We start from the raw sequence: 24,170 nt of genomic DNA, 5'->3' as shown, positions 1-24,170 counted from the left end.
GAGCAGCTGAGGGCCAACTGAGAGTTCTTTGCAGACTTTATCCCTTTAGACTTCACAACAGCCTGTTGCGTAGGTGCGTCTATCAACCCCCACTTTACAGATAAGGAAACAGAGGCTGGAAAGGGTAGAAATGACTGCCCCCAAGTCACATGGCTAGACAGGGGCATTGCCAGGGTTTGTGTCCAGATGTGTCTGCCTGACTCTAGAGTCTGACCTCTAACCCCTCCATCAGGCTGGCTCCACAGAATCCCAGACTTTCTACTGGGGATAAGACCCCAAATCCTCTCTGTATTCGCTCAGTACTCACTTAGTGGAATCAGGGAGGCACTGATTTTTCTATTTAAAAAATCCTATCCTGAAATTGATCCATTCATTTCCTTCCACTAGCCCAGTGTCACTGCTTTTGTGTTTTAATGGTCAAGACTTCACCCACTTCTTGCTTTCACTTTTCTTTAATGATTTCCCAAATCACGCCAGCACAGGGGGGAAGCCTTTACCATGTTTCCTATATTGGATATAAGAGGTCATGGCTCCTGTTTGGTTTCAGGATTTCCACTGATCATGACTCCACGTGGAGTAATAAACTCTTCTTAGGTTGATGGAAGGTGGTGGTAGGTAGCAAGGATGTTTTCTGTGCCTGACAGAGATGTTTTAGCACCTTGTAGATGGCCCTTGGGCTGGCCCAGCCCCTGCTCTGTCCCTGAATCCACCCCTGTCCCACCACTGAGGGCTGCTGGGTGGGCAGAATGAGAAGAGGCCTCTTTTCGCCATACAATGCAAGCAGCTCGGACAAAAGCAAAAGACTTGAGTTCTCATCTTAGGTCTGCCACCTCCTGGGAGGGGTGGATGAGTTCCCTTCTCTGGACTTCCATGCTGCTGTCTGAAAATCAGAACGTGGTGTCATTTGTTCACAAGGATATTTTCCAACTCTGAAGCTCTGTGTTCCAAGGACTCTGGGGGTGTGAAATTACTGCAAAGCTCAACAGACAGAAGGGCATTCATACCTCTTATGTCATTAACTTAAAGATATCTTACCTACCTGGGGGCCTAAGTTGAGATCCATGCTATCATATGTGGCTCCCATACACGTGAGAAACAGCCCAGGTGCTTAGGCTTGTCACTACACAGATAGTGAACTTCCACCTGCCTGTCCCCATAGCACTCTGTGACGATCTTCCTGTTAAACATTACGGTGTTGGTACAAAACTAACTATCTCTAAGTCCTATGAGTGTTGGATACTGAGAGCCTGGCACTTGGGTTGCAGAGTTAGCCAGGAGCTGTCCTGGCAGCTTCAGAGGAGGGAAAGTTGGACTCACATCGCTCATGGCACTGCAACTGCAATGAGGATGGTGGAGCTTGAGGCATGGGGTGGTGAGAGAGTAGGTGAAGGAGCCCCAGATCTGTGGGTGACTGGGGGATCACCTGGCAGAGTTGAGAGGAAGGCTCGGGGGACCCCTCTGCAGAGCTAGCTCAACCTCCCCAGTGTGTGAAAGGGCAGCCCTCCCCTCTCCAGGAAGTGGACAGCATGCAGAAATGAAGGCCTGACCGAGTGGAATTACAGATTTAAGTGGCCCTCGAATGCCTTTTCACCAGTGAGGAAGTTGGGTATCGTTGAAACTAGCTACTTGATTATGATATAAATCAACCTTTTTGGGTGTGTCTCAACCCAGTTCACTTACTCTGCAGTGCCACGCATCCTGTGTGGCCTGTTAATGGGCGGTGATAGGGCACCTCTGTCTAGCTAGAAGATTTCCTCTTTAGACCTGCAGTTTGCTGACCAGCTGCCGATCCAAGGTGCCTCCCTTGGCTGCTGTCGGTGTCCTACATCCTCGAGGCTGTGTTTTGCAGGTGTTTTGCACAGACCACAAATGTGTAGGGCATTAAATGTAGAACCCACTCGCATAAAAGCAATGCTCAGTCAACAGTGCTCAGGATGGAACACAGGCCCACCGCCCTTGGAATGGGTTTATTGAAGGACCACGGGGCCATGGTCAAGAGCAGGCACCCAGGACAGCCATACCCTCTGAGTCAGAATTTCTCAGGAATCCGCATTTTGCCCAACCTCCACCATGACTCTTACACACGCTACAGATTGAGAACTGCTGTTAGAGCCATAGGCTTGCCATATTGCCAACCACTTAGGATGAAGTGACCCTCTGTAATGTAATACATTATATTGATAAAGCAAATTACCGTTGACCAAGTGCCTCCTATGTGTGTGGCACCGGGCCAGGGGCTTTTTTTGGGGGGCGCTTATTGAATCCTTAGAACAATTCAGAGAAGTAGACACTATGGTCCCCATTTTATAGATGGGAAAACTGAGACCTCAAGGGATCAAGTGATTTGGGCAAAATATGACTAGTTGAACATTCCAGTGAGTATAGGAAGGGAACCAGTGAAGCCAGTTGGTCCAAGGAGAGAGGGACCAGGAGGAGTAGCTGGGGATTCATAAGCCCCTGCCCTGGAAGAACATTGCCCTCTGGGAGGCCCCTCGTGAAGGGGTGCTGTCAGCACCTTGGCCTGAGACACTTCTTGAGCCACTTGAAACTGTGCCACAGAAACTTCCTCCCTGCTCCCTCCTAACAGCAGTGACTTCCGAGGGCCTCAAAGCATCACTCAGCAGGTGCACATCACACTTGCCCTCTGACTTCTGATTTCCCAGGAAATCCAGCCTCCTGCACTGTGTGGGGGCCACATCCTTCACCATTGTCCCTGTTCCTGGCTACCATTCATGGGAAGCCAGTCCAGCTTGGCAGCAGCCCCGTCCTAACTCATGTGCCCCTCCCGCACCCTGCCCAGGCCTCCGGAAGCCCAAACAGCTGATCTAAAATGGAAATGCAGCCCCTGCAGCCGCACCTGGCCTGGCTGAAAGAGAGCCCTAGCAGCACGCACCCCATGCCAGGCCTTCTCAGGGCAGCCCTTGGCTCCAGCACCCTCCTGCGTGATTTCCCTCCTCCTGCTTCCTGGCCTCACCAGATGGGTGGAAAATGCCAGTCTCCCTCTGCCTCCGTCAAAGGCTGCTGCAGCTATCGGGAGTCTGTTTCCACCCGGCACTGCAGCTGCATGGTCTGTGCCAGAAACCTCTGTGGGAAGACGAGGTGGAGCTGCACTGCCTCGAGGCTTAGGCAGCAGGAAGCCCATGCTGCCACATCAGCCATTCTGTGGCCTTTAAATTTCCTGCTATCCCTGTCATTCATTCATTCATTCATTCATTCATTCATTCATTCATTCATTCATTCAACAAAGCTTTTAGGGTCCAGTACATGCCAGATGCTTGGGGATACAGGAATAAACAAAAAAGTGAAAGCATGCCAGCTGCCCTCCCAGAGCTTGCCTTCTGGAAGGGAGAGCCACACAGAATAAGTACATGGTGATAAGAGCATCAGAAGGAGGTGCATGACCCCTAACCAGGAAAGATGAGGGAGCTGAGGTTCCAGTGGTTTCTCTTAATAACTCCTGCTGATGGAGAACTTTCCTAATTGCTCCCTGGTATTCCTGCAGTCTGGCGGGTTCCACCTGGGGTTTCTGCCCACCTCAGTTGCTTCTGGGTTCCGTTAAGTGAGCTGGAGCAGCTGGGGCAGCAAGAGTGCTGCTTCGAACAGCCTTCCCTAGGAAGGGTGCCTCCTTACTAGCTCTAAGTGTCCTCAGACACCTGGGTGAGGATGCCAGCTGGTGGCTCCTGGGCAAACCCAGCGCAAATAAGTATGGTTTGGCCCATGTATTAAACTTTTAAAAATTGTAGCTAAATTTAAGAATGCCAAGATTTCACATAGAATCTGGTTTTCTGGCTCCTCGTGAGAAATTGTAACATCTTGAAACACCAGGTTCCCATTCCCTCCTGGCAACCTGAACAAGATTTAAGTGGCATCACTTACTTTCAGTGGCTTTGGGACCTCTGGCTGGCTCTGGAGGGCATTCTGAGTTTGTGAATCTAATCCAGGTCATAGATTCATACAAAAGAAGTAATTTAACCATTAGCCTGAAACCTCTGCTTACTGATTTCTGCCCACAAAGCTCAGGAGGCTAAAATCTCTACTCCTTGTAGCCACGTCTGCTGAGCTTGGCTGGGGTTCTGCTTCGGAGATCTGCACTGGGCCCTCAGGCACCCATTGTCTCCTGCACCTCTTCCTTCTTCCTTTTGCTTTGGAAAGATAGGAAAAGCTCCTACAGACATTCAGCCCTTGTAATCAAACAGCCCTTGCTTCGTCAGTGACAAGTGCAGATCCTAAGCATCCAGTTTCCTGGCACTGTTAAACCCTGTAGATTTTGAGACAGATTCAGACCAGATTGTTTCTTTGAAGATTTGATATTTTTCTCCTTTCTTTTCTAAACATACAAGTATTTAAGTGTTACACAATTCCTAGTGGTTCCCTAAGGATGCATTCATAGATGTCCGAGAACTGTGACCCTCTGGACCTCTGACTTCTGACCCTGTTGAATGAATAAGAAAGTCCCTTGGTCTTAAATCTGAGGGCTAGGAAAATAAATTCTGGCCAGGATCACGCTCAGGCATTGCTTGGGTCCTGTATGTGCTTTAATTTATAACTGTGGCATTGGAGCCTGCAGGGCAATGGTTCCCCCACCTGGGCAGCTTTAGAACGCCCTGGGAGCTGGCCGCACTCATAGCAATTACATCAGAGTTCTGGTGTGGGCCCCAGGACTCAGAGGTGTTTAGAGCCCTTCTATGATCCCAGTGAGCTGCCAGGATAGAGACCCTCAGCTCCAGTGTCTCTACCACCCTCCAGATAGTAACTCCTGGAGTCGGGGTGGGATGCGGGGTGCGGGGTGGGGGGGAGGGCATGCAGGCCCTGGGAGGCCACACAGTGCAGGATCTCAGAGCACAGCCCCAGTTACTAGCTCCCTGATCTTGAGCAAGTTACTTATTCTCCATGTGCCTCAGTTTCCTTCATCCGTAAAGTAGAAATAACGAGGATACCTACCTCAAGCGTAAGGATTAACAGCGCCCGGCGGTACATAGTAAGTACTCAGCAGCTGGTAGCAAGGATAAGTGTGCGCTTCTCATTTGCTGTGGATATGGATCCTTCAGTGATCCCCCCAGACTAGCCCTTTTCGTGAGCATTTAGGACCTTCACCTCCAGAAAGAAATGTGATAGAATCACAGGGAATCAGATCGTCAGGTTTCTCTCTCCTCCAATTCTCAAATCAGCAGGCAGGATGATGGCAGGCGCAGCGGAGGTGCCAGGAGGGGGATTATATTAGGATTTTCAAGTAGAGAAACTGAGCCCGGGGCCCCAAGCTAACAGTTGTTAATGACAGATTGCACCAAACCCCACTTGCATGATGCCTCCAAATTTACCTTTTTCTCCCATTTCCATTTCTCTCTGCCTCTTTCCCACCAGGGCAGCAAAACGGAACGGCTGCTCCTTCCGGTTGGGTTCTTCTGTCTGAAAGAAATTACAAACACCACCGAAGATGTTTTAATTTAAAGGAAACCAGTTTTTTCTTCCTTTTAAGATGAAACGTAGTGAAGTTTTAAAGACTTTTTCAAACAGTCCCTCGATTTGGTACTTACACTAATTATAGATGCCTTTCTTTAAACGTCCAAATTAAAAATAGACATCTAAATGAGAACGCAGGACACAGCCCTGCCTCTAGCCATGTTCACGGCTTCCAAGAATCAGCCCTCCTCTGACCTAATTTATACTTTTGGGAGGATCAAAGGGAGATGAAGGGAGTCCCGGCTGAGAGCGGAGGTGGGTCTAGCAGCCTCTTGGCAGCAAACGATGAACTTGGGTTCTGAGTTTCAGAGCAGCTGTGAATTGAGGAGTTCCTCCTAACAGAACCTTGTAGTCTCAAAGTATGGTCCCTGGACCAGCAGATCAGCATCACCTGTGCTATGGACTGAAGGGTGCCCCTCCCACCACACCCCACCCAATCCCAAATCCACATGTTGAAGTAATTAAGAATGTGACCATGTTTGAAGCTAGGGCCTTATTTAAAGAGATGATTAAATTAAAATGAGGTCATTTAGGGTGGGTTCTAATCCAACAGAACTGGTGTCCTTACAAGATGAGGAAGAGACACCAGAGGCAAATGTGCACAGAGGACATCCACGTGAAGAGGCAGCAAGAAGGTAGACATCTGCAAGCCAAAGAGGGAGGCTTCAGAGGAGGCCAACCCTGCCCCCCCCCCTCCAGAACTGTGAGCTACGAAGCCTGGGGTATTTTGTTACGGCAGCCCTAGCAAACTAACATTCCTAAGAACATGCTAGAAATGCAACCCCTCAGGTTGTATCCCTGATCTACTGAATCAGAAACTGGGGTTGGGAGACCTAGCAAATGGTGTTTAAACAGGCCCTCCGGGTGATGATTCTCATGCATGCCAAACGCGGGTAGTCTCCATTCCTGGTGGTAGCCCAAAAGATGTCATGTGGCTGGAAGTACAACTGGTCTGCCAAAATACAAACTTTCTTTTACTAGGCTCCAGAGATGTTCCAGTGTGTTCTTTAAATGGGATGGTATGTGTTAAAGAGTCCTGTAAATTCTGAAGCAGTCTAGACATGGGGTGGTGGTGAGTGGTAATCCTAGTATTCTTGTCAATGGAGGAAAGCTGCCCTCCAGAGACTCCAGCGTGAGCCAACTGAATCTGAGAATCTCCCTCCTCCACTGAAATTTGAGCCCTTTAAAACCTTGTACATTCACCACCCAAACCATGGGAATGCCTCTGAGAACAAAAGCAAAGAGATAAAATTCCATTTCCCCTTTTGTCCCTGCTACTAGGAACCCCACAACTAAATGAGATTCTTAATCACGGCCCTCATAGTTAGCATATTTGTTTTTTCCTCTTTCAGTGTTGTCCTTTGTTGTGTTCTCTTCAAACACCTTTGAGAAAGAAAAAAAACAGTGAAGAGAGAAAGGGACTGACAGAGGAAAGAGATTGACCTCCTCCCAGCTCAATTATTAGATCAACTGGTAGATATTCTCTTTCAGTGACAAAGGACCACTCTGGACTTCATCAGTGAGTCCTCTTCATCTTCAGAGGGGTCCTGTATGTGCTTTAATGTCCCATAGCTGTGGCCCCTTGGGGAGTTCCTGATACTCAAGGAACCTGTTAGTTGCTGAAGAGTTATGACCATTACAACAGCTCCTGTAAGCCCTGCTTGTCTTGTCCTTGGGGACAAGTGTGGAAGGGACATGACCAGATTTGTATTTTTTAAGGTTGGAAGTCACCATGTACCTGATGGCAATTGTTCACATGCTGTTGGTCCTAATAACAAGCATGGGGATATCTGGAACTGACCGGGCTGCCATCAGAAATCTCTTCTGCCCCATCTTGACCATGATAGTGAAGAAGTCCTCTTTTCCCTGTGACCTGTGCAGGGCTCCCCTCCTTAATCCAGGTTCCTGAAGCCACGGTTCAAGGGGTCCACAGTATAACTCCTGGGATCTGAAGCTCTGCATGACAACTGCATTCGTTGTGTAATTTTATTTTGGTGATATTCTTTTGAAAAAATTAAAGCATTGGGATGCCTGGTGGCTGAGTGGTTGAGCATTTGCCTTCGGCTCAGGGTATGATCCCGGGACCCAGGATCGAGTCCCACATCGGGCTCCTTGCATGGAGCCTGCTTCTCCCTCCTCCTGTGTCTCTGCCTCTGTGTGTGTGTGTGTGTGTGTGTGTGTGTGTGTGTGATTAATAAATAAATAAAAATCTTAAAAACAAAAAACTCCCACAGATTCCCCTTCCCTTTCCCTCCCCCTCCTCTCTCTCTAAAAATAAATAATTTTATTTCCCTACCCCTCTCTAAAATAAATAAATAAATCTTTAAAAAAAAAAGGCATTTCTGGATTTTTAGGGCCACCCCTTATAATCTAGTCCTGCCATGTGAAATCATGGTCCATGTGTTTGTTGATGGTCTTGATGGCATCATGCAGATCTCTTTTTATTGTCTTGGGCTAATTAGAAATGAGCAAAGACAGAAAATATGTAAATGATGAGTTTGTACCAAGTGAAGGTCAGGTGATGTTACAGGGTGCTGGGTTTTACAGTAACTAGAAATGAGAAATTAGTGGGAAAATTTCGACCTCCTGTAGGACACAGAGGAAAAATGCCATATTGCAAAGAGCCTGCCTTGGGGGCAGTGAGGAAGCACAGTTTCAAGGTTCAAGCAGGGCTTTAGTTCCAGCAAAACAACATCATCCTTCACTTTAATGTTCATTTGAATGTTTACATTTGTTATTGGTCTCCATTGTATACCTAGTTTTATGTTTGTGCACATTTTAGTTAACGTTGTATTTTTTTTTAATATCTTATAGACTTCTTAAAAATTAGTTTAATTTTTTTTAGAGAGAGAGACAGCATGAACAGGGAGGGGCAGAGGGAGAGAGAGAATCTTAAACAGGCTCCATGGCCAGCATGTGGAGCCTGACAGGGGATTCAGTCTCAGGACCTAAGATCATGACCTGAGCCGAAATCAAAAGTCAGACACTTAACCAACCAAGCCACCCACGTGCCCCAGTAACACTGTATTTGTAATGAGTTAAATCAACAGTAGTCTAAAGTTATTTTATTTTTAAAGATTTATTTATTTGAGGGAGGGCCTTGGAGCAAGAGGAGGGGCAGAGGGAGAGACAGAGAGAGAGAGAGAGAAAGGGAAAGAAGCGGATTTCCCACTGAGCATAGAGCCCGATGCTGATGCAAGGCTTGATCTCACACTGCTGAGGTCATGACCTGAGCTGAAATCAACAGTCAGATGCTTAACTGACTGAGCCACCCAAGTGCCCCTAAAATTATTGTAAAGTAAAAAACAAAATTGAACTATTTTGTGAAAAAATTGAACACTGGAGGCCCAAGTGAATTTCTTTCCTTGTATGGGGGACTGGACATGTCTCACATTTGAGAATATGCTTATTAGTCTCTTGACCTGTGCCCCAAAACCCTCCTGAGAGGAATCGGGCATACCTCACTGCAGCAGGTGTGCCATTTGTCACCTAAACTGCCGTGGAAGAGGAGGAAATGGAAGGAGAAAGAAACCTCAAATACCACATTTCAAAGCCCCATTGAGTTAATTTTGTCTCTGCAACCGGATGTAAAATGACACCGTGGTATTGTTTCCATTTCTCTGGCTTTGTGGTTCTGAATGCAATATTAACTGACATGCTTATCTCCCTGGAGCCTCAGGGAGCCTGAGAATTGTCTCCAGCTGAAGGAGCTAGGGGGAAAAAACTGGGAGAGATCCCCTGGTTTCTCTGCTCATTTAGTGATTTATTGCCTTGAAAACCATGTATAGCAATTTGAATAGGCAAAACTGAGTCTTCTCTCCTTCCTAGACTTTCTATTTCCTTTTGGACAGTTTGTTGTTGATATTTGAATGGCATGAATGCTCCTCCTAAGGTGGAATACATCTTCTAAGAAGTCAGAAAATGGGAAACAAACTGAGGGGTGGAGGGGAGGTGGGTGGGAGGATGGGGTAACTAGGTGATGGGCATTGAGGAGGGCACATGATGGAATGAGCCCTGGGTGTTCTATGGAACTGATGAGTCACTAAATTCTACCTCTGAAACTAATAATACACTATATGTTAACTAAACTGAACTTAAATAAAACATCTTTTTAAAAAAGGAAATGCATATCAGAACTTTTCATATCCAAAATATTGACTTCCATGACTTAGAACTGCCTGCAACAAAATTATAGGGCTGGTGAAATTTATCTTTGGGATTCCTGGCCCTCTCTTTTGGGTTTCTTTTTTCTTCTTTCATAAAAAAATGCCACATATTAACTGCCTACAGTGTACCATACTTTGTCCAAATTCTGCACTAGATTGATCTTATTTTCTAAATGCTGAATCCCATACCTGATTTGATTTAATTGACATTCCTGAATGTCAATTGACTATCCCCATTTTGCAGCTAAGAGAACTGAGGCTCAGAAGGTTAATGGTCTTGCCCAAAGGAGATCAAGCCCAGATCTTGTTTTCAGATCTCATCCTCTCTTACTAGTGCTCTAATACCCTTTCCTTATTTTGCTATGTAAAAATATCTTCTCATATAATATTATCTTCTCTTGTACATTTATACCCTATGTCAATTTGTTCAAAGTTATTGACTGAAGGCTTGGCTCCTGTATTCATTTCCTGGAGCTGCTGGGTAGACCCTTCTGGCCTCTTGCCAGCTTCTGGATGGTGCTGACAGTCTTTGGCATCTCGTACCTTATAGATGCATCACTCCAACCTTTGCCTCTGTCATCACATGGCCTTCTCTCTGGGTGTCTCTGAGTCTCTGTTTCCTCTCCTAATTGACACCAATCATTAGGTTAGAGCCCACCCTAACTCATTATGACCTAATTGCATCCACAAAAAACCTATTTCCAAATAGTATCACATTCTAAGGTTCCAGGTGGCCATGAATTTGGGGGGCACTATTGATCCTAGTACCGCCTTTATTAAAGAATGTTCTGGCTTCTGGTGAACAATTGGGAAATTTCATTTGCTTTTATATCAAATTTCCCTAAAGAGATTATTAATTGATTCATTCATCAAAACAGATTTTTTTTTTTTTTTTTTAGCATCTACTATGTGACTGGCACTTTTTAAAGCACTGAACACAACCAGGGAAAGACAAAGTCCATACTTCATGGCACTTCTGTTGGATGGGGAGAACCTTATGTCGTGTGGTAGGAAAGTATGGCAGCCTTTCAAGAAAGCAAAGTATAGAAACTGCAGGGTTTCATACTTAGCTCTAAAACATGCTTATGATTGCTTCCACCACATTCCACTAGTCAACAACTCACAGCCAGTTGAAGTCAAGGGGCTGGAGAAGTAGACTGTACTTCTTGTTTTTTTATTTTTTATTTTATTCTATTTTATTCTATTTTTATTTTATTTTTTAAATAAACTCTACTTGATGGGAAAGATGACAGTGTAGCACTGCAAAGGGGAATGGCTATCAGGAGAGCATTAATGACTCCTCTGTGCTTTACAGTAGCTTGTGAGGCTAAAAGTAGTGAATCACTTTACTATTCACACATGGAATTTTCATTGCACTAGCACTGTCTTGGTTTGCTTCCTTCCTTCAAGTGTGGAAATTTTCAGTGGTGATAGCATCTAATTCAGAGAATTACCAGGAAGATTAGAAATGATATACTAAAATAACCTGTGAAGGAGACTTAGAGTAGCTCCTCCTACTATTTCTTGTTGTCTCATCCTGTCTGATGATCACCATCATCAGCATCATTGTTCTGGGAACAGGGAGGAGGCAGATACAGGGCTCTAATGCAGGATGTAATGACGTTCTCTGGTGACCACTAGGTAATCCGTAGGTCTCCAGTAAACTCAGGAAATTTCCTAATTTAGGCCCACCCCAGGTGCCCTGTGAATGTTTTAGGATGAACTGTACAGATTGTGCTTCAGTGGAAACCACAGGCCAGCCTCTTGGGTCATACCCACATTCATGGGTCTGCTGCGGTGGCTGTGCAGGTGGTTGGAGGGTGGGGTGTTCACTAATCCCTCTGCATTCTCAGGATTCAGGACACCCATAGTCTGGCCTGAGTAGGGTAGTGGCTCTTGGGCCCTGAATCCCTGTGAAGCAAGTGGCCACCAGTCTTGAGAAAACCAAGCATGAAGTAGACTGGGGGGTAAAGGATGCTTAGTGTAGTAGGTGTTCAGAGGAGAGAGTGACTCTTCCAATTGTGTAGCAGGGGAATGCACTTGAACTTGAAGGACTGTCAGGTTTGTATGAGCAAGAATCCCAAATGAGAATGGTTGGGCCCAAAGGGAAAACAAAGGAGGACTTCCAGGGAAGATGGCAGAGTAGGATTCTAGGCTCACCTTATCCCACAGATAAACTTAGATAACACCCATAGTCAGTGTAACTAACTCAGAAAATGACCTAAAGACTGGCAAAACAGACTCTCAGCAGCTAAAGGCAGGGGAGAAACCACATTTCCCAAAAATGGCAGGAAGGGCAGAGATAGGATCAGGAATCAAACTGACTGGGAAAACCGTCCATGAGCGGGAAGAGCAGTGCCAACACAGAGACTGGAGAGGAGAAGACCCCACACTAGGCTCTCCAGGCACAGGCAACCTACACTGGCAAGACAAGGCCCAATAACATTTGGCTTTGAAAACCACAAGGACTTAACTTTGTGAGTTCTTACAGTCAGGGGGGCATAACACTTGGAACTTTAAAAATTAGCAGGCTCAGCTCTGGAAGAGCTGGAAGGTGATAGGAGACTGAGCCACCACCAACAACCCTCTTAAAGAGACAATATAACAACCCCACTAAGATACAGCATAGAAACACCAGCTTCAATGCCTGAGGTATACAAGAGGCGGGTATATTTGTTTACTAATCTCAGAGTGTGTGCTAGAGAGGCAAGAACCTTTAGGAGACTTCTCCAAAAACAAGAGACCTGGTGGGCACTATTTCCCTCCCTGCCCCCCTGGCTTAGATACAGGAACACCTGCAGGAACCAGCATAGCATGAACTCTCTCCACCTAGCTTGCTAATAGTACCCCAGCCCCACGTTCTCCTGCTGGCCTGTTCTCTCCAACCAGCATCAGCAGGAGTCCATCCAAAGTGGTGCCACAAGCCTAGCAGTGAGCAGGCAGCCCTGACAAGGATCAGTGATCTTGTGCCTTCTACAGTGCCTTCTTTCCTGGGGAGAAGAGATGGTAACCACACATACCCTTCTGATTGCAGCCCCAGCAGTTGGCTGGGGCAACACTGGGTCTGACCACAGGCCTTGCCCACCAAGTGAAAGCCTCTCCAGGGACAATACAAGGAGAGTGCCTTGCAGTTTGGTGCTACTGTGACTCTGGCAAATGCCTGGTCTGACCCAACTCAAGCCCAAGGCAGCCCCACACTGGCCCATTAACACCACAGGGACCAAACCCTGCCCTCAATGAGCAAAGAGAATGATGAATGCACTGGAGGCAAAAGTGGCTTAGCTACAACAGTAAGGCTCATGCAGTACACACAGGTGCCAGGTTCTGGTGAACAGGGAATATTGCACTACAGGACCTCTTCTTCATAAGGCTACTACTTTCAAGAGCAGGAGAGATTCCTAATAAACAGAAACAGCCACAGAGAGTTAGACAGAATGAGGAGACAGAGGGATATGTCCCAGATGAAAGAACAGGACAAAAACCACAGCAAGAGAGCTAAACGAAATGGAGATATGGCATATGCCTGATAGAGGACTTAAGGTAATGGTCATAAAGATACTCACTGGACTTGATAAAAGAGTGGAGGATCTCAGTGAAACCCTTAACAAAGAGAAAATGTAAAAAAAAGAACTGACCAGAGACAAACACAATAACTGAGATTTAAAAAACCCTAGAGGAAAAAAAAAAAAAAAACCCTAGAGGGAATAAATAGTAAAGACTAGAGGAAGCAGAAGAACGGATCAGCAAGCTGGAGGACTGTAATGGAAAGCAAGCTGAACAGGAGAAAAACAAAGAACAAAAAATGAGAATAGGTTAAGGGAACTCAGTGACACAACCCAGTTAATAACATTTGCATTATAGGGATCCCAGGAGAAGAAGGAAAAAGGGGGTCAGAAAATATATCTGAAGAAATAGCAGCTGAAAATTTCCCTAATCTGGGGAAGGAAACAGATATCCAGATCCAGGAGGCAAAGAGATTCCAGCCCCCCCCCCCCCGCCCCCAAATCAACCCAATGAGATCCCCACACCAAGACACATGATAATTAAAATGGCAAAAAGTAGTGATAAAAAGAGAATATTAAAAGCAGCAAGAGAAAAGAAAAGCAGTTACAAAGGAAAACCCCATAAGGCTGATTTTTTTTTTCAGCAGAAAGTTTGCAGGCCAGAAGGGAGTAGCATGACATATTTAACATGCTAAAAGAAAAAACTGCAGCCAAGAATACTCTACCCAGCAAGGTTATCAGAATAGAGGTAGAGATGAAGAGTTTCCTAAACAAAAGGTAAAGGAATTCACCACTAAACCAGCCTTACAAGAAACGTTGAAGAGGATTCTTTGAGCCAAAACCGATAAAGACACTGCCAAAAAAGAGAACTACAGGCCAATATCTCTGAAGAACATAGATGCAAAAATCCTCAACAAAATACTAGCAAACCAAATCCAGTAATACATTTTTACCAAATCCATTTTACATTTTTACATTTCACCACAATCAAGTAGGATTTATTCCTGGGATGCAGGAGTGGTTCAGTATTTGCAAATCAATCAACATGATACGTCAATTTAAGAGAAAGGATGAGAACCATATGATCATTTCCATAGATGGAGAAAAACCATTTGACTAAGTACAATATCCATTCATGATAAACCCTCAACAAAGTAGGTTTGGAAGGAACATATCTCAATACAGTAAAGGCCGTATATGACAAACCCACAGCTAACACCATACTCAGTGCTTTCCCCCTAGGATGAGGAATAAGAGAGGTCCACTGTTACTACTTTTATTCAACATAGTACTGGAAGTGGTAGCCACAGAAATCAGACAAGAAAAAGAAATAAATGGCATCCACATTAGTAAAGAAGTAACTATCTGCAGATGACATGATACTATATATTGAAAACCCTTAAGACTCCACCAAAAAAAAAAAAAAAAACACTGGAACTAATGACAAATTCAGCAAAGCTTTAGGATACAAAATCAATATACAGAAATCTGTTGCACTTCTATACACCAACAATGAAGTTGCAGAAAGAGAAATTGAGAAAACAATCCCATTTACAATTGCACCAAAAAGAATAAAGTGCCTACATATAAACCTAACCAAGAAGTGAAAGACCTGTACCATGAAAATTATAAAACACTGATGAAAGAAATTGAAGATGACAAACAATTGGATAGATGTTCCATGCTCATGGATTAGGAAAACAAATATTGTTAAAGTATCCATGCTACCGAAAGGAATGACAGATTTGATATAACCCCCTCTCAAATACCAGCAGAATTTTTTACAGAACTAGAATAATCCTAAAATGTGTATGAAACCACAAAAGACCCCGAGTAGCCAAAGCAATCTTGAAAAAGGACAAAACTGGAGGCAAATAAACCCACGAGTATATGCTCAGTTAATCTATGACAAAGGAGGCAAGATTATGCAATGGCAAGGACACCTTCACAAAAGGTGTTGGGAAAACTGGACAGCTACATGCAAAAGAATGAAACTGCACCACTTTGTCACATCATATACAAAAATAAACTCAAAATGATTAAAGACCTAAGTGTGAGACCTGAAACCGTAAAAATCCTAGAAGAGAGCACAGGCAGCGATTTCTGTAACATCAGCTATAGCAACTTTTTTCTAGATATGTCTCCTAAGGCAATAGAAACAAAAGCAAAATTATACTTTTGGGACTACAGCAAAACAAAAATAAAAACAAAATACAAAACAAAACAAAAACCCTCTTTATACAGCAAAGGAAACAACAAAACTGAAAGATAACCTACTGAATGGGAGAAGATATTTGCAAATGATATATCTGAAAAAGGGTTAATATCCAAAATATAGGAAGAATTTCTATAAAACAGCACCAAAGAACAACCCATTTACAAATGAGCAGGAGACGTGAACAGACATTTCTCCAAAGAAGACAAACAGATGGCCAACAGACACTTGAAAAGGCTCTCCACATCATTCACCATCTGGGAAATGCGAATCAAAACTACAGCGACATATCACCTCACACCTGTCAGTTGCTAAAATCACAAGAAACAACAAGTGTTGGCGAGGATGTGGAGAAAAGGGAACCCTTGTGCACTGTTTGGTGGGAATGCCAACTGGTGCAGCCACTGTGGAAAGCAGTATGGAAATTGCTAAAAAAAAAAAAAAAAAAAAAAATCAAAAACAATTACCGTATGATCCAGTAATTGCACTACTGAGTATTTATCCAAAGAATATGAAAACACTAATTCAAAAAGATCCATGCACCTCTATGTTTATTGTAGCATGATTTACAATAGCCAAGATATGGAAGCAACCTGGGTATCTAAAGATAGATGAATGGATACAGAAGATGTGGTAGAGAGAGTGGAATTTTTAAAGGATAAAATCTTGCCATGTGCAGCAACATGGCTAGATCTAGAAGGTATTATGCTACATGAACAAACTGAAAGACCAATACTATGTGATTTCACTCATATGTGGAATTTAAGAAAACAAAGACAAGAGGCAAACACACTCTTAAATACAGAGAACTGGGGGAGTACAGAAGGGAGGAGGCATGGGGAGTGAAATAGAGTGAAGGGGACCAAGAGTACACTTATGATGAGCACTGAGTGATGTACAGAATTATTGAATCAAAATATTGCACATCTGAAACTAATATAACACTACACTAATTATATTGGGATTTTAAAAAGTTTTTTTAATTCAAAAAGGGAAGAGAGTGAATCATTGATTGCTCTGCAGCTCCTTTTAGTTCTGAACAGGGGAAGAGTAGGAGCAAGACTGGAAAAGCGGGTTGGTGAAGGACATCAAAGATGAGCGCATAGGGATCCCTGGGTGGCGCAGTGGTTTGGCGCCTGCCTTTGGCCCAGGGCGCGATCCTGGAGACCCGGGATCGAATCCCACATCGGGCTCCGGGTGCATGGAGCCTGCTTCTCCCTCTGCCTATGTCTCTGCCTCTCTCTCTCTCTCTCTCTCTCTCTCTCTCTCTCTGTGACTATCATAAATAAAATTTAAAAAGATGAGCGCATAGATGGGGGCCGTGTTCTCAGGGCAGGAAGGCAACCGGACACAACATCCTCTGCAGCCCCAGACAGCCTGTCCCATAGCTCTGACACCCCAGTTTCTCTATAGCTTTAACCATAATTTAATATCAATCTATTTGATATTTAAAAGAAGCGCCACATTGCACATACAGGCGGGTAGATGGAGGCATGGCATTAAGCCAGCAACAGTGGGGTTGCTGGCACACCAAGGCAGTGAGGTCTTGGGTTTCCTGTTCTAGGTGGACTGTGAAGACTCATTCACACTGGGAGTGAACGGTCTTTGAGGAGAAACTTTTGTTCCTAAGATTTAGAGAAACACACACATCTTCCCTTTGGGCTCTTTTGAGGCCGCCAGCTATCTGGCCTGATGCCTCCTTGACTGTGAGTCCTTTAGGAAAAGGTTCTGTTTCCCAAGGGTGTGGAGCAGAGGGCCTCGTACACTGTGAGGTCTGGACAGATGTCTGAATGCATACGTCAATGGATGGCTGCAGCGAGAAGGACAGAGCTGAGGCAGTAAATGCAAAGACCCATACATCGGGTACCAGCGGTGTAATCCAGGCTCCCCTTGCTTTATGCACAACAGGAAATGTACTGACGTAACAAAGGCCCAGGACTTGGGGCTGCTTTCAGCAATGTATGGACCTAGGTGTTCAGGTGATGTCCCTCTGTCTTCTCATCTTTCTCTGTACCCTGCACTCCCAGTCTAGCCCTTCCTCCATGATGGCCCTCTTCCCTGTTCCCAAACTCCAGACTTCTCACAACTCAGCTGCTTGAGAGGACAAGGAGGAAAGTGGATTCCCAGAGGAACATCAAGGCACTGGTACCAGAAGCAGCACAGAGCAAAAGATGTTCATAGTGATGGGCTTGTGGAGAAGTGGGATCCCCCCACTCCATTGTAGATCGATCAAATGCCAGACTCTCCATGCTTCAATCAAGAAGATGGGAGCACTGGACCTCAGGGTAGAGTGGAAAGTGGGCGACCTTGATTACCAGGACAGCCTGAGTTTGAATACGGCGTCTGTTCCTCCCTCACTGTGTGATCTCAAGCTAGTAACTTAACCTCTCTGTGCCTCGGTTCCCTCTTTCTTTCCAGCTAGATAAGGGGCAGTTACCCCACTGTACTTTTTATGACCGCATCCCCAGCGCCTGGCAGCATGCTACCTGGCAATGGTGGCAGGTGCTTGGTAGTGTGAAAGCAGCCTCATTTCAGGGTGACTGTACAGAGAACAGAAAAACGTAGCACTCTAGTAAAATGCCAGGCACGTAGAGGGTGATGGGTAAGTTACAGATTTGATCCTCATTCTTGCTCCACAAAGGAAACATGGTGGAACAACACAAAAAGAGTCGAGGCAGCTGGTGGAGAATTAGGTTGCCAGCCAGCCGTGCCGGGGGCCGGACACCGGCCGCCACGGCTGCGGATGTGGCCTAGGGCACGTACCACACGCCCATACTGAATTCATATTCCTCTTGTGTCCCCTCTACAGCTGGAGCTCTCCAACACCAATATCCTGCACCAGATGAGGCGTGACCAGGTCACGGACACCTGTCGCGCCAACAGCGCCCTGAGCCGCAAGCGGCGCGTGCTGACCCCCAACGACCTGAAGCACCTGGTGGTGGACGAGGACCACGAGCTCATCTACTGCTACGTGCCCAAGGTAGCGTGTACCAACTGGAAGCGGCTCATGATGGTGCTCTCGGGCCGGGGCAAGTACAGTGACCCCATGGAGATCCCGGCCAACGAGGCGCACGTGTCAGCCAACCTCAAGACCCTGAACCAGTACAGCATCCCGGAAATCAACCACCGCTTGAAAAGCTACATGAAGTTCCTGTTCGTGCGGGAGCCCTTTGAGCGCCTGGTGTCGGCCTACCGCAACAAGTTCACGCAGAAATACAACACGTCCTTCCACAAGCGCTACGGCACCAAGATCATCCGGCGCCAGCGCAAGAATGCCACCCAGGAGGCGCTGCGCAGGGGTGACGATGTCAGGTTCGAGGAGTTTGTGGCCTATCTCATCGACCCACACACACAGCGCGAGGAGCCTTTCAACGAGCACTGGCAGACAGTGCACTCGCTCTGCCACCCGTGCCACATCCACTACGACCTCGTGGGCAAGTATGAGACGCTGGAGGAGGACTCGAACTACGTCCTGCAGCTGGCGGGCGTGGGCAGCTACCTGAAGTTCCCCACCTATGCCAAGTCTACGAGAACTACTGACGAAATGACCACAGAGTTCTTCCAGAACATCAGCTCAGAGCACCAAACGCAGTTGTATGAAGTCTACAAACTCGATTTTTTAATGTTCAATTACTCAGTGCCAAGCTACCTGAAATTGGAATAAAGGGGGTGGGAGAGGGAGAGGATCGTGCTTTTTAATTTAAGATTTTTATTTGTCAAAAGAATTATATGGATATTGGGTTATTTTGTAAAGTAATATTTCTTTGGGGATGATGCTGCGAGCAGCATGGTGAGAATTATTTAAAATCCTTAGTAGGGAAGGACGGCTGTCTTTGCAAGAGAATAGGATGGGTGTCCTTGTGTTTAGACGTAAATACCTACCTGCAACACTGTCTTAAAGGTTTCCTTGTGCTCTGGTGAATTCCATGAATTGTGCATCCCATAAATTCTAATTAATATTATTTATAGTTATTTAAACATGGTCTCTGTATAGATTTCTTTTTGTGGCAGCAAGATTCAAATGTCTTTGCAGAAGAAATGTGTGTTTTGTTCTACACTTGCTACAGCTCATTTGGGGGCGTGAATGTTCTCCTTACTAACCGCTCAGAGAGTGAACTGTGATAACAGCCATTGTGATGTCTGTTGATGCCACCATTCTTGGAAGTCTGTGAGAAATAAATAGAGAAAGGCACCTTTGCAGGGGACCATTCCAAACAGATTCCGAGCAACCCAAGAGTCCCTCGCACTAAGAAAAAATGTGATTTTTTTTTTTTTTAACCCAAGGAGAAGAGCTGATTATAGCTTTTTTTTTTTCTTCTTTTTTTTTTTCACCAGAATTAGCAGTCTGATAGAATAGGCTTTTCTACGAAATTTTTAACTGGCACTGCCAGTTGTGATGGTGAAGTGGCTGTTGCTTTATAGTCAACAAGTATTTGTTGAACAACTACTCTGTGCCAGGCCTAAATGTAGGCCCTGGGGATAGAGCATTTAACAAAACCAGTAGTCTCGGCCCTCAAGAATCTTTATGTGGACGCAGTATCCATCTCAACAATTAGCAAACCCCTCATATCCGTGGACTAGACATGAGGTCCAGACCATTTTAAACAACCCCAAAAGGTCCATGACCCCTACAAATTTGCATTTTCCTCTGGCCCAAATTTTGAAAACCCCACACTGAGAACAGGCCACTTAACTTGGTGAGTAATCCAGGCTCACCGTCCAACACGGGAGAAGACAGAGTGTTTCCCATCATGTGCGCTCCCGTGTACTGGGGAAGCCCCGGGACCAGACCCGCAGGGCACAGCATGCAAGGGTGGGAAGGGGACCTTCACCAAGCGCCTCCTGTCACATCAGCCTCCGCGTGGGAGTGTTCTCTCCTCTGCTGCGGAAAGCGTGAGAGGCTGCAGCAGGCCTCGCACACCCGCGGTTGGCGGTCGCCCCGCACTCCTCCTTTGGCCAAGGTCACAGCAGGATCCACTCACTGCACATGCACACGTGCTCCAGAGCCTGCAGAGGCCGAGGCCGTGGGCACCGTGGCGAGCACCATGCACAAGCAGCAAGGACAGCCTTCCGTGGCTGGACCCCACGCCCCCCTTTCCTCCGGAAGGCCAGGAACACTCCTGTTCCTCACTCATTACCATCTGCACATGCTTCTCACTTCTGGCCATGGTGATGCCTCAGTTGAAGTTTGAGCCACATCCCTCTTACAGCTAGTGAATGAATTGGTAGCAAATCCTGTATATAATAATAATTACAGTTCTAATAATAGGGGGTGGGGTGGGAGGGGGTGTGGGTAAGTTTTGCTTTTTGTTTTGTTTTTGATGCAGTATATAGCGAAAGGGTGAGAATATTCTAAACAAACGAATGAATAATTTATTCACAGAAACTATTAAAGTTGTAAAACTCACGACCAGCTCAGCAGCAGCGGCCGCATCTCACCTAGAATATGGTTTTATTGAATTTGAGTGAGGTGTGTGCGGGAGAAGGGGGCCAAAGCTTCTGATAAAATGTGTACCTTCTTCCAAGCTCACTCCCCTTTGTGAAGGACACAGTGACTGTGCCCTCCACGGACAGAGATGATGCCGTGTCTTTTACTGAATAGAGTGACAGACCTCAGCTGTCCCTGGAATTGGGGGTCTGGGCCCTGTTTGCAGGCAGGGGACACTGTCCTCAGAAATAGGGCTTCTGCTAATGAAACACTGTGCAGCGTTTCCTGACATGTGCCCCACAGAACAGAGATTCTCAGGAGATGTGAAGTCAGTGTGATGCAAAAAAAAAAAAAAAAAAAAAAAGGAAGAAAGAAAAGAAAGAAAGAAAAGGCATTTTGAGGTCAAATATCCTTGGGAAACAAACCAATTTCCCTCTACAGGACTTTTCAGAGCCTTAGGTGTGCGCTGTGCATTATGAACCCCAAAAGCATCATTGAGTTGGTAGCATTTCCTGAACTTATGTGACCAGGATACTCTGTTTTGCAGATTTCACAGAGACGTTCCACAGAATACACTTGAGTTAGGTCGATTTAGCGTATCCGAGATCGTCGAGGATAAAACAACTTCCCTGACCCTTCTACAAAACAAAACAATAAAACAGCATCCATCTGGTTTGTAGCAACAGAGGTACTTTATCAAACGAATTAAACTTTTACTTAAGTGCAATGGTTTTAGCCCTGGATACCACCCTAGGCAATCCTGCATCCCTCCCGAAGGGAGCTGGAGGTTGTCTGGGGTGGGTGGGGGGGCATAAGACCCCAGAGTCGCCCCCTAACTCCTCAAGGTTGCCTAGGTTGCCTTGAGGAGCGCTCCTTCAATTCCAGAGTTTGGAATAGTTCACCGTGTGCTTTGGTTTTCCGATGGGAAGTCCGTGGGTTTAGCCGAGTTCTGCGTTCCCGCCACCGTCTTAGGTGGGTGGGGTTGGGTGTGCTCGCTTGTGTCACGGGCAGGGTGCCCGCCTTCACCTGCCCCTCCCAGCAGAGAAAGACTGTCCTCACAGGACAATACGTCCGTGTAGCTCTGCAACGAGGGACTTTCTCCTTGTGTTTTATGTTCACATTTTATTTTGTAATGGCATAAAAACTTAAAAAAAATTGAATCAACTGTTTGGCAGAATGTAGAAAAAATTCTGTGTCCTTGGTGTAAAAGAATCCATGGGTAAAAATGTGCCTGGGAACCAAAAGCTTGTGTTTGTTTTTTTGGTTTTTCTTTTTTAAAGAAAACTGTTTGAAAATGCTTTTCATTGCATGCTTAGCTGGAGAAAAGTACAGGCAGATGTCCCATCTCCAAGCCACTTTTCAAAGGTGCTGCTGTGTTTATAAAACCAGGTACATTTAGGGTAGTATTTACAAGGACATCCCTGCTTAGCCTATCCCTTTGGCTAGAAAACTCTAGAATATTAGCCACAGGGTCTGAATTCCTGCAGCTTCTCTGGACCACCCTCCTGCCCCGCCTCCCCAGCCGGTCTGGGAAGATGGCAGTCTATTGACCTGTGGCGTCTCCGTGGGGACCTTCCTCCCTGGCCACCCGGTGAGCTTCACCCCCCTGGTAGCAAAGGTGTGGCAGCACTAGAGCTACTTCCTGCCGGACAAAGCTCCCGGAGAAAAGCCACTGGCGCAGTTAGCTGGTGGGGTTGGGACCCCACAGGAGAACAGGTGCAAGGCCCTGCGCTCACCTAGCAAGAGGCCAAGGGTCAGGGTCCTCCTGGCTGGTGTCAGGCGCCTCTCGAAGACACCCCCCTCCCCCGCCCCAACGATCCAGGCTGCACTGGCCTATGCCATCCTGGGGACCAGACCTTCCCTGGCCCCCTCCTGGGTCAGCGGGACTGACCTCATGGCACCCCCACCCCCATTTCTAACACCAGCGCTCCTTCCAGCCTTTTTTCATCGACTGACTGGGCCCCACGAATAGGCTGCAGGCCCACAAGCACCAACTTGCCCCTCGGTGGTTGACAGGCCAATTTTGGTTTGCTGCTCTTGGTCAGTACAGAAGGGGCTGCCCGTGCTACTTTCCAGTGAGCATGCTCATTGTGGTGTTTGCACATACAACTTAACATCTTCGTGGAGTGTGAGTTTTATTTTTTACATATTTGTATGCAGTAGAGGGCTTGTTTTAGAAAACTCTCCCTGTATCTTACTGTACTGTTCAAGAAAGCTGAATTCCACATTGCCAACAGAAGCGTGAAATGTTCATGAACCTTCCTCCAGGAAAAGCCATTCAAGCCTGATTATTTTTCTAAGTAACTTCAATTAAATTGAAGAAAAAAAGAAGCTTCTTTCTGTGTATGGTTTGTTCATGGCTATTGACAGAGGACTGTAGGGGTTGGCTGGCTGTGTGGGGGGCCCTGCTCGTGTGTGCCACGGGATGGAGAGGGAAGCGGAGGTGCGGACCCCAGTGGCAGTCTGGGCCGTGGCAGAGGCCACCCCCGATCTGAACCCTTCCTGTTTAGTGGATGAATGGGAGCTTTCTTCATTCCTGTTTTGTCTACAAACTGTAGGGTGGTGCGTGAGGAGGTCCAGCATGAGCACAGTCCCACCACCCATGTGAAAAATAAGGCAACAGTCTCTGAAAGGTTAAATGGCTTTGGTGACAGAGCGTGGGCTGACTTGCCTTCAGAACCCCACGCTTTGGCCACTAGACGCCATGCCTCAAAGCAGCTGTCTGCCATCCAGAAGCCACACACCTGCCCTGCGAGCCCCAGTTTTCCAGCTTGAGACCCATTCTTTTTCAAATGCCCCATCTCTGCTCCCTTGATGGACACAGTTTAGCTTTATTGATAGAAATGATTTACTTATTTCTATTCTGCCAAAGGAAAAATATTCAAAGTTGTTTTCTCTACTATAATTTCTTTAAATGATATTACCTAAACATTTAACATGAGAAGATTAGATCTAAAAATATCCTATTTTCAGAGCGCCTGGATGTCTCAGTGGTTGAGCATCTGCCTTTGGCTCAGGGTGTGATTCTGGGGTCCTGGGATTGAGTCCCACATCGGGCTCCCCACAGGGGGCCTGCTTCCCCCTCTCCCTCAGCCTGCCACCCCCCGATTCATGCTCTCTCTGTGTCAAATAAATAAATTTTTAAAAATGTATCCCATTTTCAACCATGCCGGATATGGTTTGTAATACGTCTGCCCACCAGTAGCCGGCTACCACCCCTTTCTGGTGTCATTGCTGCCCTTGGCTCTGGCCCCATCTGGTTGGGAAATGTCCAGACTGTGAAGCTTACCTGTCTTAAATTAATAGAAGATGGCACTTCTTTTTAATGTAGTAAGTGGACTTAACTTGGTCATGGCCTGTCCCTGTCTCATCTGGGACAGTGGGAAATGTCAGTGGGA

The 24,170-nt window shown here is 46.1% G+C and overlaps 1 protein-coding gene across 4 annotated transcripts in view; it reads left to right on the top strand.

The window, feature by feature from the left end:
• CHST11 (carbohydrate sulfotransferase 11) overlaps nucleotides 1–23,103 on the top strand; it is a 259,849-nt gene extending 236,746 nt beyond the window's left edge. For all 4 annotated transcript variants that reach the window (XM_025462312.3, XM_025462306.3, XM_025462318.3 and 1 more), the window contains one exon: nucleotides 18,154–23,103. In XM_025462312.3, coding sequence (XP_025318097.3) covers nucleotides 18,154–19,008 — 855 coding nt within the window. In that variant the 3' untranslated portion in view covers nucleotides 19,009–23,103. The remainder of the gene's footprint in view (nucleotides 1–18,153) is intronic.
• The last annotated feature ends 1,067 nt before the right edge of the window (nucleotides 23,104–24,170 follow it).

This window comes from Canis lupus, chromosome 10 (genome assembly GCF_003254725.2).
Source record: "Canis lupus dingo isolate Sandy chromosome 10, ASM325472v2, whole genome shotgun sequence".
Lineage (NCBI taxonomy): Eukaryota > Metazoa > Chordata > Mammalia > Carnivora > Canidae > Canis > Canis lupus.
Note: the sequence above shows the minus strand (reverse complement) of the source record. Positions and strands in the feature narration are given on the sequence as shown.